Below are 16,137 nucleotides of genomic sequence, written 5' to 3'. Positions count from 1 at the left end.
CAGAAGTTTGAGACCAGCCTGGGCAATATAGTGAGACACCCTGTCCACACACACACAAACACACACACGCACACACGCAATATAGTGAGACCCTGTCTACACATGCATGCATGCAAACGCTGGGTGTGGTGGTGTGAGCTCGTAGTCCAAGTTACTTGGAAGGCTGAGAGGAGGATCTATTGAGCCCAGGAATTGGAGGCTGCAGTGAGCTGTGATTGCACCACTGCACTCCAGCCTGGGCAACAGAGCTAGACAGTGTCTCTAAAAAAAAAAAAAAAAAAAAAATCAGATTACTGCCTTTTTTTTTCTTTTTTTTTTTGAGATGGAGTTTTGTTCTTGTCACCCAGGCTGGAGTGCAATGGCGCGATCTCCGCTCACTGCAACCTCCGCCTCCCGGGTGCAAGTGATTATCCTACCTCAGCCTCCTGAGTAGCTGGGATTACAGGCATCTGCCACCACGCTTGGCTAATTTTTGTATTTTTAGTAGAGATGGGGTTTCACCATGTTGGCCAGGCTGGTCTCAAACTCCTTACCTCAAGTGATCCGCCCACCGTAGCCTCCCAAAGTGCTGGGATTACAGGCGTGAGCCACCACACCCGGGCTGGTGTACACTTTCTTATCTTAAATATGGAATTTCATTGTCTCCTTTCTCCTATGACAGTGGGGAGGCCAAGGTGGGTGGATCACCTGAGGTCAGGAGTTTGAGACCAGCCTGGCCAACATGGTGAAAACCTGTCTCTACCAAAAATACAAAAATTAGCCAGGTGTGGTGGCATGTACCTGTAATCCCAGCTACTTGGGAGGCTGAGGCAAGAGAGTCACTTGAACCAGTGAGATGGAGGCTGCTGTGAGCCACGATTATGCCGCTGCACTCCAGCCTAGGTGATAGAGTGAGACTGTCTAAAAAAAGTAAAAAAATAAAAGTCACAAACAATATGCTAGAATTTGAAGAATATTGTTCCCATTAGCCCTTCCTGGGGAATCTACTAGAGAAAGGGTGTCAGAATCAGAATGTCTAGAGACACATTAAAGGCTGGTGATTTGTATCACGTGTAACTACGACCAAATGAGGGTTTGAAAGAAGATAATGGCCTGTAAAGAGGTGGGAAGGAGAATGGAGGGATTATATGCAAAACATTTAAAAACTACTTTCAGTAATAATGGTGGTGGTGGTAGTATTGGTGGTATTATTTTGACAATCTGTGTGTAACATGAAATAAAAAGCAAACAAGTAATTGTTTTATTCTAATTCTGTCGCAAACTGTGTCATTGAGAACCACAGCTCTTGGTATGGAAGAAAGAAGATAGAGATGACTGATTATAGGAATGTATGTTTATGTTAGGGGTGGGTGAGGGTTGCAAGTGTTGGTAGCTGAAATAGAGAAAAAAGCTAATGTTTCAACTCAGGGAGGTTTTTTAAAGAACAGATAAACCCTCCTTTCATCAGGAGAAAAAAAGAAGAAATTAGCAATATTAAAAAAATCAATTACAAAGCAAAATCAGCAAAATATTTGGCCAGTAAAATCCATTTAATAGTCATTTGGAAAGTCTCATAAAAAAAGAATGTAAAATATTAGAAATAAGAAAAATGAACAAATTCTAAGAATATTATGAGTAGTTATGCCTATACATTTGAAAATCAAAGAATTTGATTTTTTTTATGGACACATTTTGTCAGACATATAAAGAACAGGAAATGTCTATATGTTGTTAAAATTATTTCAGAGTACAGTATCAGAGTACAGAAATGAAATGATGGAAAGCACCCTGTTTTATTTAATGAGAGGGGCTACCCTGGATATCACAACTGCAGTTTCGCAGACATGTCTTACATTCTTCAATTTAACTCTCCAGATCCATTCAGCATTTGTGTTTTCCATCATAGGGGACCTTTCTGGACAACATGAATGAGCCCCTGTGTCCTCTGTCTTCTGATTTGGATGGGGAAATGAGGAGCCCTGGCAGGGAATTAGAGGAAAGAGGAGAAAAAAAGTCCCGGTCTTGATCCCCCATGTCATACATTCTGTATGTAGGAGCCTGGGGCTGGCTGGCTGTGTCACTCTTAGTCCTGGTCCTTCCTTTTAGGCTTCGGGGTGATGAGAGCAATATCCCTTGTGATTTCCTATAAGCCTCACCCACAGCTTTGTAAATAGTCCCTTTGTAAATAAACCCTCTTTAAATTAATCTAATTTGAGTGGGCCATCTGCTTCCTGCAGACCCTGTCTGACATAACAGATGAAATTAGGACTTTTGCATTTGTAGACAATAAATTTTTAAAGTACAAGTTTTGACTAAGAAAAAAATAGAGTATAGAATATACTGTATAGAAAAATAAGTTTATTGCAAACTTAAGAAAAATGGCAAATTTAGAAATTTTTAAAATGTATAATAGAGGTTTATATATTACTTGATTATCCCATTAGCTGTTAGTATTGATATTTTTGATTATTTAGTAATTGGATATTGGTATTGTATGTGTGTTAAATTTCCTGAATGTAAGTGTTGTGGTGGCTGGCTCCTGGAATCCCAGCTACTCAGGAGGCTGAGGTGGCCTGAGGATCTCTTGAGGCCAGAAGTTAGAGGCTGCAGTGAGCTATGATCACGCCATTGCACTCCAGCCTGAATGACAGAATGAGACCCCCATCTCAAAAAAAAAAAAAAAAAATCCTGAATGTGATCATTGTGTTGTGGTTCTATAGAAGAATGCGCTTGTTCTTAGGAGGTGCATGCCACAATGTTTAGAGTGGAGTATCATGATTTCTGTAACTAACTCTCAAATGGGACAGCAAAAGGAAAAAAAGTCTTTGTGTGTACATATAAGGAGAGAGAGACATAAAGTAAATGTGTCAAAATGTTAATAAGTGGTGAATTATGTTAAGATATATGAGTATTCACTGTTAACATTCTTGCAACTTTTTTTGTGGCATTGAAAATTTCAAAATAAAAAGTTGGAAAATATTTAAAACAACGAAAAATGAAACACTTATTATGGATAAAAAAACTTTATTATAAACTAATAAGAAATATATAAAATGCTAGCATTTGAATAAGCAAATCACTAAAGGAGAAATACAGAAAGCCATTAAACAAAAGGATGCTTGACCTTAATAATAAAGGAATGTAAATTTAAATGAGCTGTTGGTATCCATCTATCAAAGTAGCAAAGATTCAAAAAACGATGCTTTGGGAGGCCGAGGCGGGCGAATCACTTGAGGTCAGGAGTTTGAAACCAGTCTGGCCCACATGGTGAAACCCTGTCTCTACTAAAAATACAAAACCGCTGGGCGTGGTGTCACACACCTGTGATCCCAGCTACTTGGGAGGGTGAGGTAGGAGAACTGCTTGAACCTGGGAGGTAGAGGTTGCAGAGAGCCAAGATCGTGCCACTGCACTCCAGCAGCCTGGGCGACAGAGCAAGACTCCATCTCAAAAAAAAAAAAAAAAAAAAAAGAAAGAAAGCAATGATGCTTAATACTGATGGAGCTGTAGCAAATTGAACAAACTGGTAACTCTTGGAAGTATAGCTTGATGCCCTCTTCTTTGCAGTCTGGCAGTATCTATGAATGCTTAAAATCTGTATGCTCGTTAATAACGGCAATTTAACTTAAATGAAGTAAATCTAGTGAGGTAATAAGTGAGTAAGGTTATATGTATTACCACATTCATTGCAGCATTGTTAAAAACAGCAAAAACCAAAAACCATCTAAATGCTCATCAGTTCGGGTTTGGTTTTATACATAGTAGAATACTGTTTTAGCTATTTCTGTTTTTTGAGAAAGAGTCTCGCTCTATGCTCGGGCTGGAGTGCAGTGGTGCGACCTCGGCTCACTGCAATCTCCACCTCCCGGGTTCAAGCGATTCTCCTGCCTCAGCCTCCTGAGTAGCTGGGATTACAGGCGTGCGCCACCACACCCAGCTAATTTTTGTATTTTTAGTAGAGAGCGTTTTGCCATGTTGGCCAGGCTGGTCTTGAACTCCTGACCTCAGGTGATCTGCCTGCCTCAGCCTCCCAAAGTGCTGGGATTAACACAGAAGTAGATAATGTATTGATATGGAACAATATCCCTGATTATTACATTAAAAATAAAAGGTTAGGCCAGGAGCAGTGGTTCATGCCTGTAATCCCAGCACTTGGGAGACGGAGGTGGGAGGATTGCTTGAGCCCAGGAGTTTGAGACAAGCCTGGGCAACATGGCAAAGCCCCACCTTTACAAAATACAAAAATTAGCCAGGTATAGTAGCGCATGCCCGTAGTCTCAGCTACTGGGAAGGCTGATGTGGGAGGATCACCAGATCCTGGGGAGGTCAAGGCTGCAATGAGCTGTGATCGCACCACTGCACTCTAGCCTGGGTAATAGAGTGACACACTGTAATAATAATAATTAATAAAAATAGAAGGTTAGAGAAAAAGATATGCATTACTGTCCCATTTACAGTAAAATAACTACATATTATAGGCATGATTTTATATATACCAGTATTGTGTAGGTTTTGAAACCTGGTTGGTGGAGTATCAAAATAGGTGGGATAATTATGGGAAACCAGGGCTTTTATTTTCTCGTTTTGGCTTAAAAACAAATAGATCATGTAATAGGAAATAAAATTATCTTTCATTTAAAAAGTCTGTGGCCAGGCATGGTGGCTCACACCTGTAATCCCAGCACTTTGGGAGGCTGAGGCAGGCGGATCACCTGAGGTCGGGAGTTCAAGACCAGCCTGACCAACATGGAGAAACCCTATCTCTACTAAAAATACAAAAAATTGGCTGGGCATGGTGGCGCACGCCTGTAATCCCAGCTATTTGGGAGGCTGAGGCAGGAGAATTGCTTGAACCCGGGAAGCGGAGGTTGCGGTGAGCTGAGATTGTGCCATTGCACTCCAGCCAAGCCAACAAGAGTGAAACTCCGTCTCAAAAAAAAAAAAAAAGTCTCTGCACTAATTTTTCCTTTAAAATAATTCTGTATGCTGGTTTGTTAGTATAGTTTATTGAATTAACAAAAAATGTGTTAAGAAACTCATTTTGCTCTTGTATATATTCTGTTTTCAGAGCAGCGGAAAGAGCTCAGTGCTAGAAAGCCTGGTGGGGAGGGACCTGCTTCCCAGAGGTACTGGAATTGTCACCCGGAGACCTCTCATTCTGCAGCTGGTCCATGTTTCACAAGAAGATAAACGAAAAACAACAGGAGAAGAAAATGGTAAATTTCAGATTTGAGATAAGAATTATTTTACAGTTCTTCATTTTTGATCTATTCTTAAAAAGATATGAATCGATAATTAGAAATTAGTGACTGTAGCATAATTAGAAGTCCTGTGAGAAGTAGTATGCATCTTTCTTAATGTAAAAAAAGAGTAGTTTTTGTTTTGTTTTGTTTTTGAGATGGGAGTCTTACTCTGTCGCCCAGGCTGGAGTGCAGTGGTGCAATCTTGGCTCACTGCAACCTCCACCTCCTGGGCTCAAGCAATTCTCCTGCCTCAGCCTGCCAAGTAGCTGGGATTATAGGCGCCCACCACCACGCCCAGCTAATTTTTGTATTTTTAGTAGAGACAGGGTTTCACTTTGTTGGCCAGGCTGGTCTCGAACTCCTGACCTCAAGTTGTCCGCCTGCCTTGCCCTCCCAAAGTGCTGATCACAAGGCGGGCGGATCATGAGGTCAGAAGCTCGAGACCAGCCTGGCCAATATGGTGAAACCCCGTCTCTGCTAAAAATACAAAAATTAGCCAGATTTGGTGGCACATGCCTGTAGTCCCAGCTACTCGGGAGGCTGAGGCAGAAGAATCACTTGAACCCAGGAGGTGGAGGTTGCAGTGAGCTGAGATCATGCCACTGCACTCCAGCCTAGGTGACAGAGCGAGACTGTCTCAAAAAAAAAAAAAAAAAAGAAGAAAATAGGCATTGTCCTTTATAACTGTTCTTTTTTGATTAAATTGAAAATAGGGAATGCTGTGTCTGTCAGCAGATTTTAAGTTGCTTATCAAATATGTATCCTATGTTAATTACACTTATATTAATGAGGTTTGAAATGTTGAATGAGAGTAATGTATTTAATCTTCCTATTTAGTTCAGTATTTGGCTCAGACTTTCTTATTTATAGAACTCTGTAACATAGCTCTAATTATTAAATTACTTCTGCAGCAGAGTAGCATATCTGTTACTTATCTGCAGAGATCTGTTTTCAATGCAGTTTTATTCTACTTCTTATTCTGATTTAAGATAGGATGATAGTTTTGACAAAATTGAACTTATTTTAATTTCCGTGTCTGATTTTTTCATTTACTGTAGGAGCTGTCGGTGGTGATGACTTGAATTTTTTTTTTAATGGGGAAAAAACCTCATGAGCATCTGCTATGACTCTAGAATGTTAGTCACTGAAGCAAGTCAGTGTAGTTGTAGATGCTGCAAGTAATATTTTTAGATAGACTGCCAGTGGATATGTGAGAGCCTTTTAATTACATTAGGTAGCTTCTGGGTATGTTATTCATTACTTTGCATTTCTCTAATACTTATTGAAGTTCTGAACCTTGAATTTAATCATTTTGGATTAATCTGGGGTTCACCTTCAAATGTATAGAATAACACTTATAAAATTTCATCCCCACTAACTGATTTAATCAAATTTACCAAACACCTGAAACTAAGACCTTAAGACACTATATGAGATTAGGTCTCTCTCTCTCTCTTTTTTTTTTTTTTTTTAACTTTTCATTTTCTTCTGTCATCTTGAGAGGGCCCATGATATCCTATCTCTCAGAAACTATTTGAATTGTGGGCAGTGTTTCCTAAGATAAAATTGTGCTTGTTAGAAAAGGGTGTACATTTCAGCTATCGTAGTGTCAGCTCTTTGGTATCTTTGTTTTTATGTCCACTATATTTTGTTGATGTCTCCTCTTAGTGGTTGGTCAGTAAATCTGCCTACCTGCTGTTTTTTTCCAAGCTTAGTGCTCATTTTGTATATATATTTGCTTAAAATGACAACTCAACTACCCCAAACACAATATAGATTATATAAATTTGAGTACTAGATTTCACGTGTTTTATTCTAGCATAGACAGTTCGTTAGTTTTTCATCAAAGCTTCTTTATCTTTGGAATAAACAATTCTAGCATATCATAAATCATTCTAACCCAGAGAAAATTAGAAACCATAAAGCAGATAAACAATATAGTTAGCTAGAAGAGTGTGAACTACCTGACAGCATGATAATAAGAGAGGAGAAAGGGAGGAAAACATAAACTTTCAAAAAAAAAAAAAAGTCAGTTACTAACATTTTGTGTAGGGATTTTAGCCAGTGAAGGCTTAGTTACATGACAAAGACCTAGGTTACCAATAGTAGATGCAGAGTAAGATACATTCTAAGATGACATGGAGAAGTATAATCCCTTTTAGATGTAGCTTCATCAAAACTGGCTAAAGTAAAATATCTTAGTGTTTAATATGTATAATTCAATCGTCAGGAAATTTATTTAGCATAGGATTCTTCATTCTGTCAACTGTGGGATAACTGAGGTGTCAATATGTAGATTTATGGTCATCTCAGCTTGCTGCCTACTTCTGCCAATGTAAAAGAATTTTCTGTTAAATTTTTATTAAAAACAAAACTATGTTTTAGAGTGGAGTGGTGGTTCAGTTTGAATAGAACTCCACAGTTATCTTTCATATATTTGTAAGAAGTAAATCAAGCTTTCCTCAGCTTTCCTTTGAGACAAAATCCAAAAGTAGCATGCTGATTCAAGGCCAAAATTGTGCTATATATGATACTTCTGAACAGTGTCAGTAGAAATTTGAAAAAAAAAAATGTGGAAAAAAAAAAGAATTTATTTGGGGAGAAAAGTTGTTGAACTAAAGCAAAAGTTTTTTGTTTTCTTTTTAAAAAATGCAAACATAGGCCAGGTGCGGTGGCTTACGCCTGTAATCCTAGCACTTTGGGAGGCTGAGGTGGGTGGATCACCTGAGGTCAGGAGTTCGAGACCAGCCTGGCAACATGGTGAAACATCGTCTCTACTAAAAACACAAAAATAAGCTAGGTGTGGTGGCGGGTGCCTGTAATCCCAGCTAATCGATTAGGAGGCTGAGGCAGGAGAATCGCTTGAACCTGGGAGGCGGAGGTTGCAGTGAGCCGAGATCGAGCCATTGCACTCCAGCCTGGGCAACAGAGCAAGACTCCATCTCAAAAAAAAAAAAAATGCAAACATGTTTCATAGAATAATGCTTAAAATCTTGGTATAATTTGAAATTTTACCCCCATTTCATTAAGTAACCTATTTGTAAAAGCAATCAGTTGCCCCCCAAAAAGCAGTAAAATTATACATTAGAATTAAAGGAAAAAGGATTAATTTTTCTGCATAGGGTGCTGTGATACACATAGTAGTCTCCCTTTGGATCGAGTCCATGAAGGTGAAGAGTTAACTTTCTGCGGTGTTCTATTAAATCCAACATATGTTTCAAATAAAATACCCTTATACAGTCCAGTCTTAGCTAATGGGGCAAACATTTGCATATACTTACCAACTTTGAAGGTTTTGAAAGATGTATTTAGTATATTTTGTAGATTTTTAAAAATCAGGCAATTTATCTTTTCCCGTAGTAGGTTATCAGATACCTCAGACAAAGTTTTTTTTTTTTCAGGCAGAGTCTTGCTCTGTTGCCCAGGCTGGTGTGCAGTGGCGCAATGATCTCAGCTCACTGAAACCTCCTGGGTTCAAGCAATTCTCCTGCCTCAGCCTCCTGAATAGCTGGGATTACAGGTGTGTGCCACTACGCCCAGCTAATTTTTGCATTTTTAGTAGAGACAGGGTTTTGCCACGTTGGCCAGGCTGGTCTTGAACTCCTGACCTCAGGTGATCCGTCTGCCTCGGCTTCTCAAAGTGCTGGGATTAGAAGTGTGAGCCCCACACCTGACCCAAATTTTTGAATAGTGAATTAATTGTGCTTCATTTGTGTCAGAATTAGAAATAATGGTCACATAACTTTTTTATTAACTTTAAAAATTTAATTTTTATTTTTTAGAGTAGTCAAGTGCAGTAGTGAGAAGGCGGGAAACAGTAGAACAAGGAGTTCCATCTGTAACTGACTGAACAGTCAATTGAGATAACTACTTTCAGACAAGCCAGATATAACTAATCATATTGGAAAGGTTGTTTCCTAAAAATGTTAAAAATAAGTTATGGCAAGCAATATGCTTTGTTTCTATGACCTAAAAATATTATATACATCCCTCTAATTCTAGTTGTATTTTGCACTACTCAGTGGGATTCTTAATTTTTCTTCTTAGCCACTAACTTTACTTTCGTCAGTAAATTTTGAATGATTGAATGCTATGTGCATTTGAAATGTGATCAGGTTTCTGCACATTTGAATTTTTAATAAGGTTTAAAATTTTAGGGATAAGCACTAAACTTATTCTGTGCTGTTTCTCTTTAACTACAGACCCTGCTACATGGAAAAACTCAAGACACCTTTCTAAAGGTTTCCTTTATCCATTTGCTTTTGACCCTTTTTTTCTCTTATGCCTGCATGTGTGCTTATGTACTATTACAGGCTGTGTGCATTTTTTTTTCTTCCATTTTTATTTGCCCATCCACATTGATTGCAGGTTTTAGTGGTTCTTGTTATTTTTTTGGCATTGCATCAAAATGCAAGCTTTTTTGGTGGTGAATGTAATTTATTTTATTTTTATTTTTGAAGACATGCTTGTGAAGCCAAGCCTTTTTAAATATAATAAGATAAATTAGAAACAGCTCTTTGGTATGTAGTACTTGCATTTTGTGAGTTCTGTTCACCTAGATTACTCCAGTCCTCCAATGAGACTTCTTGGAAGAAGGTACTAAGCTACAAGTAGGTGAGCATTTTATCTGCAAAAAGGATCCGGTTTTATTTACCTCTATTCCACCAAAGGACCGACTCACTCTTCTGTTTGTCTCAATATCTTATAATCATTTTTATTTAGACTTCAGGAGGCTGATATGCATTATTCAATACACTTATTAAGGTATTTTAACCTTTTCTAAATTTGACAAAAGCAAAACAGCTGTTGTTTGGAGGAGATAAAGTTAGATTATCTTTCCACAATTAAACAGTTCTAGTTTTTCTGGGAAAAACTGACTATATCTTGCTCTCCAAGTTTTAGACTACTTCACACAGTGCAACAGTGAATCTATTTTCCTTCCTTCAGCAAGTACAAGAGGAACAGACCTATGACTGGAAACTAATGGAGAGTGGCAACTCCTTACGCTGCATATACCAGGGTTCTTGTTTTTCCTTTTCTTCCATTTTCTTTCTTTCCTGCCTCCAGTTCCAAGGGAAAACAGTCTTGACCCTGGGGGAAAATCATCTTGACAGTGTGTATAAATTACAAAGCAGCTAGCTCTATAATAATGAGAGAGCTCTTTAAAGGAACAGCAAGTTGTGGCTCTACAGGTAACCAACAGGAAACCAAATTTTTAAAAAGAACTGAAGAATTAGCTGTTTCATTGACACATTGTAAAATTTTTCCTTGAGTCATATGTGTAAATCTGTTACATACGTTTTTTGCGCTACTCAGTGGGATTCTTAATTTTTCTTCTTAGCTACTAACTTTACTTTCGTCAGAAAACTGCTTTTATATGTAAGATGTTCAAAACTAAAGAATATTCTTTTTACTGTAATATAACGACACAAAAAAATATGAAGAGAAATAAACAATTTTATTTGCAAAATCTAGATTTCAACTAGTGGGAAGACCTGTGAGCAGCTCTGCCTGAAGTTGGTCATGTTTTTGAAATACACCGTACAATTTTTAAAATATAATTTAGCAGAAAATACAATTTTAGAAAAATATGATTTAGCAGACCTTAAAATACTTGTTAACTTGTACTTAATGGCAAAATTAAATACAAGTTAACAAGTGTTTTATTATGTTGCCTTTTTGAATTCCTAAAGATAAAAAGTAGTTTCCATAGTTTCCAATAAATGAGTTTTTCTTTTTCCAGGGGTGGAAGCAGAAGAATGGGGTAAATTTCTTCACACCAAAAATAAGGTAATCACACATGCATATAATGAAGTAATAATGTTGAAAATAGTATTTTGTATGAATACTTGATAATTTAGTTTCTAATCATTGGCAATTATGTTATTTTAAAGTAACTATAACTATTCCTTATAAAATAAATCTTAGTAACGTTTCTAACCACAATTGTTTATTGGAAAACACTTGAAATTGAGGCCGATTTTCTCTGTGATTTGGTGATTCTTAATTGTTGTGGGATCAGGAAGCTTTGAAAAGTTCATAATGGCCAGGCATAGTGGCTCATGCAAGTAATCCCAGTACTTAGGGAGGCTAAAATGGGTGGATCACTTGAGCCCAGGAGTTCGAGTCCAGCCTGGGGAATATAGGGGGACCCTGTCTCTATAAAAACTAAAAAAAATTAGCCCCGCGTGGTGGCATGCACCTGTAGTCCTAGCTACTTGGAAGGCTGAGGCGGGAGGATGGCTTGAGGATGGGAGGTTGAGGCTGCAGTGAGCCATGATTGTGCCACTGCACTCCAGTCTGGGTGACAGAGTCAGACCCTGTCTCAAAGAAAAAAAAAGCCAAACAAAAAAAAAAACTCATAAAAAAACTATGAATCCTTAGCTCAGAAAATATGTATACATTAGAATTTTATTTATTCTCTGAAGCAAATACATAGACATCCTTGAAGTATATGGACTCCCCCTCCAACTTAAGAACTTTTGATCTTATTTTGAATATTATGCTTTTTTATTTCAAAAATTTTTAGCTCTACACGGATTTTGATGAAATTCGACAAGAAATTGAAAATGAAACAGAAAGAATTTCAGGAAATAATAAGGTAGGCATCTTTTTAGAGCTGGAAGGCATAAGCATCAGTAAATACATAATTGAGGTGAAGCGATGGACACTGTAAATTCATAATGGACTTTGAAACAAATGGAGTATTTTCACAGATATATAGAACTTTGCTTAAAATCCCTTTTCTTTCTTAAAGCTTTCATATAAATCAAATATTTTATTTAGATGTTTATTCTTGTTCCTGCCATGTACATACCACATTATTACATAATTCTACTTAATATTGCTACAATAAGTTATCTTTTTCTGATGGATTGATTGTACTCTAACTCAGGAAGCAGTGTATCACTTATATATATATATCTTTTGAGTTCTTTTTCTTACCTATGTATGGCTAGATTTGCTTATGAAAGCAAAGAGACAAATTTGGGAATTTTTTTTTCTTTTTTTTAGTGAAAATGAAAATAATACATTAGCAACTGGTTATTTTCTTATTTTCTGAGATTGTGAAAATGTAAAGTAAGTTAGGTATCTAAGATACTATTAATCTTGACACTAGGTACTATCACTGCCTTGCCTGAATCCTGCTGTCTTCTGTCTTCTCTCCTTTATTCCTATTGTTTTTCTCTTTATGTTTTTTATATATATCTCTTGAAATTTTTATTTCCCTTCCTTTTTGTTCTTAGCTCCATTCTTACATTATCCAGAGGCACATTTAATCCCACAAGTGGGCCCTAGCCTAGTAATAATATTCAACAAATATTGAATCCTTGTATTTGCCAGTTACTAAAGATTATTTCCTGACAGAAAGGCATTTTTAGAGTCATGTTAACCTTTATGACTGTTCAGGATATTTGTTGCTGTTACAGTGACTGACTGAGCTTTGTTCATTATTGAACTCTAGGCTGGTTACCTTTGAGCTACTGCTACTGTTGCCATACTTCCCTGAATTTCTAGTAACCATGTTGTGTAGAAGGGGTTGAAAAAGTGGCCAGAAACTAGATGAGCTTGTCGTCATTCCTCTAATTATATCAGGGATATTTTTGGCTTTTGGAATGTTATTGATCATAACATCAGTCTGAATTCCTTCTCCTACAGTCCCCATTTACTTACTGAACTCAGCAGTTGGTGGTAGTTTTACACAGTACCAGAATTTAGAGTGTTGTGGTGATTCGGAAATGTTTTTAGTTACACTAAACTGAATGTCATTAAAGATTGAGTCTATACCTACAAGATGTTTAATTTATGTTGAGGATATAATTTACTTACCTAGCAGCTTTTCATCCACAGTGTCTAAAAGATGAAAAGTCCCCCAACCCCAAATCTTTGAAACATCTCTTCTTTCCCAAATCACGTATGTAATGAAGTAAATGATATTTTGATCTTATATAATTTTTATGTCAAAATATGTAAATGACTGCATATGCCTAACATACAGCCCTGAAGGATTTAAAATGTCTGTGAGATTGGAGTTGCAAAGGCATTGGGCAGAGCTTTGTATTGGACTGATAGGGAATGCCATGGCAATAAAGATCCTGAGAAATATACAACCTAAGTAGGTATGCCAGATAGTGACATTTGTTGGCTTTGGAACACTGGAGTATTTATAATGGAAAAATAGCACAGAGTAATCTAAAATAGCAAATATAATTGTATAGGGAACGTGGAGTAAAGGATATTAAAAACTTGCTGGGAAATTAGAATTCTCAGTGGGTTAATGAGGGAAAACGTAAGGTAGTTAAACAGATGATGAGAGGATATATTAAAGGCTAAAGAAGGGCATGTACAAAGACAGGGTATAAACATCTCATAAGTGTCTTTTTACATGTAGTCGATTCAATCCTAATACTTGTAGAGGGCCAGAGGTGAAGAGGAGGGAGCCTACGCAGTAATCTTAGTCTACAGGAGAGAAAATACACGTCTCTCTCACTATCCAAATTCTTACTAGAGATTAAAGAGTTAGATAAACTTCTTGAGGAATCTCTTACTGTACACATTCTTGCCACTTGATATTCAAAGATCAGGAACCAGGCTGATTTGGACAACTTGTTATCTATGCCTTACCCTCTGAACTCAGAACCTCATAAATTTGGATAGTGAGGAATACATTATTCTTTTATTCAGCACTAAATCTATTAAACGTATTTAAGGAATGGCATATGCCAGCCTGGGCAACATTGTAATACCTGGTCTCTACAAAACATAAAAAAGAAATTATCTGGACATGGTGGCGCACGCCTTGTAGTCCCAGCTAGTCTGGAGGCTAAGGCCAGAGGATTGCTTGGGCCTGGGAGTTTGAGGCTGCGGTGAGCCATGATTGCACCACTGCACTCCAGCCTGTGTGGTAGAGTGAGACCTTGTCTCAAAAAAAAAAAAGGAAAAGTTTATGTTTATAATCAAGAGAAAAGAATGTGAAATAATAGATGGTATATAATACATGTACATATAATACGATACAGGGATAGAGGTAGGATTATAACCTGTTAATATGTCTGGCTACCTGACTTCCCATGTGTTTCATCAGGTTTTGATTGTTAAAAAAAAGTTTTAGGGATCATGATTTAATTCATTTTTAAAAGCATTAATGTCTGTGTACTTCAAGTTTATTACTTCGTAGTTCATTGAAATTTTAATATAATATTTTAAAATTTATTTCTAGGGAGTAAGCCCTGAACCAATTCATCTTAAGATTTTTTCACCCAACGTTGTCAATTTGACACTTGTGGATTTGCCAGGAATGACCAAGGTAAGGAAGGAATAGTTGTAGATTTGGTCAGGTTGTTTTCACTTCGTTGACATCCCATATGAGAATAATCAGCTTCTTTTTGCAATCACTTTGATTTGATCTGTTAGCAGCGTTTGATAACGTTGAGCCCTCCTTTCTCCTTGAAACACTTTCTTTACTTGGCTTCCAGGATACCACACTCTACAGGTTTATCTGCAGTCTCACTGGCCACTCCTTTTCAGTCTCTTTTGCTGTTTCTTTTCATCTCCCCAATGTCTAAACAGTGAGTGCCCCAGAGCTCAGTTTGTGGAACTCTTGTTTTCTCTAGGTACGCTTTCCCTTGATGATTTCATCATATTCTATGGCTTTAACTACGTAAGGCTCTGTATATTGACGGCATTCAAATATCTCCAGACTTGTATATCTAGTTTTTATTCGACATATACACTTAAATGTCTAATAGACATTTCAAACTCTAATACCAAATTCCTGACCTGTTCCTCAACTAGATTTGGTCCGTCTATAGTCTTCCCCCATTGCAATAAATGGCAACTCATAAAAAAGCTGAGTTGATTTTTAATTATTAGTTCCTTGCCCATCTCTGTTTGGTGTGGTGGCTTATCCTGTAATCCCAGCACTTTGGGAGATCAAGGTGGGAGGAATTCTTTGAGCCCAGGAGTTTGAGACCAGCCTGGGCAACATAGGGAGACCACGTCTCTACAAAAAATACAAAAGTTAGTCGGGCATGGTGGTGCATGCATATAGTCCCAGCTGAGGCAAGAGGATTGCTTGAGCCCAGGAATTTGAGGCTACAGTGAGCTATGATTGCATCACTGCACTCCAACCTGGCCAACAGAGTGAGACCCTGTCTCTAAATACATAAATGGCAACTCCATTCTACCAATTGCTTAGCCAGAGTTTGTAGTCATCCTTGACACTCATTTATCCCACATCCCACTTCCTGCCAGCAAATCCTCTTGGCTCTTCCTACCTTTACAGTATATCCAGAACTCAGTCATGTTTTATAAATTCATATTTACTGTCCTGATCTAGCCACTATCATGCTACCTGGATTACTGCACAATAATAAATAATAGATCGTCCTCGTGATCTCATCTTAGTAGACAGTGATACGATGAAAGTGAAAATTCCATTGTGTCATTTCTTGGCTCAAAATCTCTCCAGTTTCTTGTCATTCCTTGACTTAAAACCTCTCCCATTTCACTAAGAGTAAAAGCCCAAGTTATTACAGGGGTCTAAAGTATCTACTTGGTACGTCCCTATTCTTCTCCTAACTCCTTTTGCTTCAGCCTTCTGCCCTTATTGTTCACTCTCTTTGGAATGTTCTTCCCCCAGATGTCTGATGTTATCTCTCCCTTACTGGCTTAATTTCTGCTCATTCTCTTAAGTGTCAGTTGTCTCAGTGAAGTTTCCCTGATTACTCTATTTAAAAACATAATCCAATTTAAAACATTAAAATCATAATCCTAATGGCTAGGTGCAGTGGCTTATGCTTGTAGTTCTAGCACTTTGGGAGGCTGAGGCAGGAGGATCATTTGAGCCCAGGAGTTCGAAGATACAGTGAGCTATGATCGCACCACTGCACTCCAGCCTATATGATACAGTGAG

General features: G+C 37.7%; 1 protein-coding gene across 9 annotated transcripts in view; it reads left to right on the top strand.

Moving 5' to 3' along the window:
- The window catches only part of DNM1L (dynamin 1 like), a 65,687-nt gene that overhangs the window by 17,903 nt on the left and 31,647 nt on the right, over positions 1-16,137 (top strand). For 4 of the 9 annotated variants that reach the window (XM_055280168.2, XM_055280166.2, XM_055280170.2 and 1 more), the window contains exons 2-5: positions 5,048-5,195; positions 10,966-11,012; positions 11,752-11,823; positions 14,443-14,529. In XM_055280168.2, coding sequence (XP_055136143.2) covers positions 5,048-5,195; positions 10,966-11,012; positions 11,752-11,823; positions 14,443-14,529 — 354 coding nt within the window. Of the gene's footprint in view, positions 1-5,047; positions 5,208-5,402; positions 5,409-9,424; positions 9,464-10,965; positions 11,013-11,751; positions 11,824-14,440; positions 14,530-16,137 lie in introns of those variants that run through there. The other 5 variants (XM_055280171.2, XM_055280174.2, XM_055280167.2 and 2 more) reach the window with 3 other exon arrangements.

Source organism: Symphalangus syndactylus, chromosome 5 (assembly GCF_028878055.3).
Source record: "Symphalangus syndactylus isolate Jambi chromosome 5, NHGRI_mSymSyn1-v2.1_pri, whole genome shotgun sequence".
NCBI classification, from domain to species: Eukaryota; Metazoa; Chordata; class Mammalia; order Primates; family Hylobatidae; genus Symphalangus; species Symphalangus syndactylus.
Note: the sequence above shows the minus strand (reverse complement) of the source record. Positions and strands in the feature narration are given on the sequence as shown.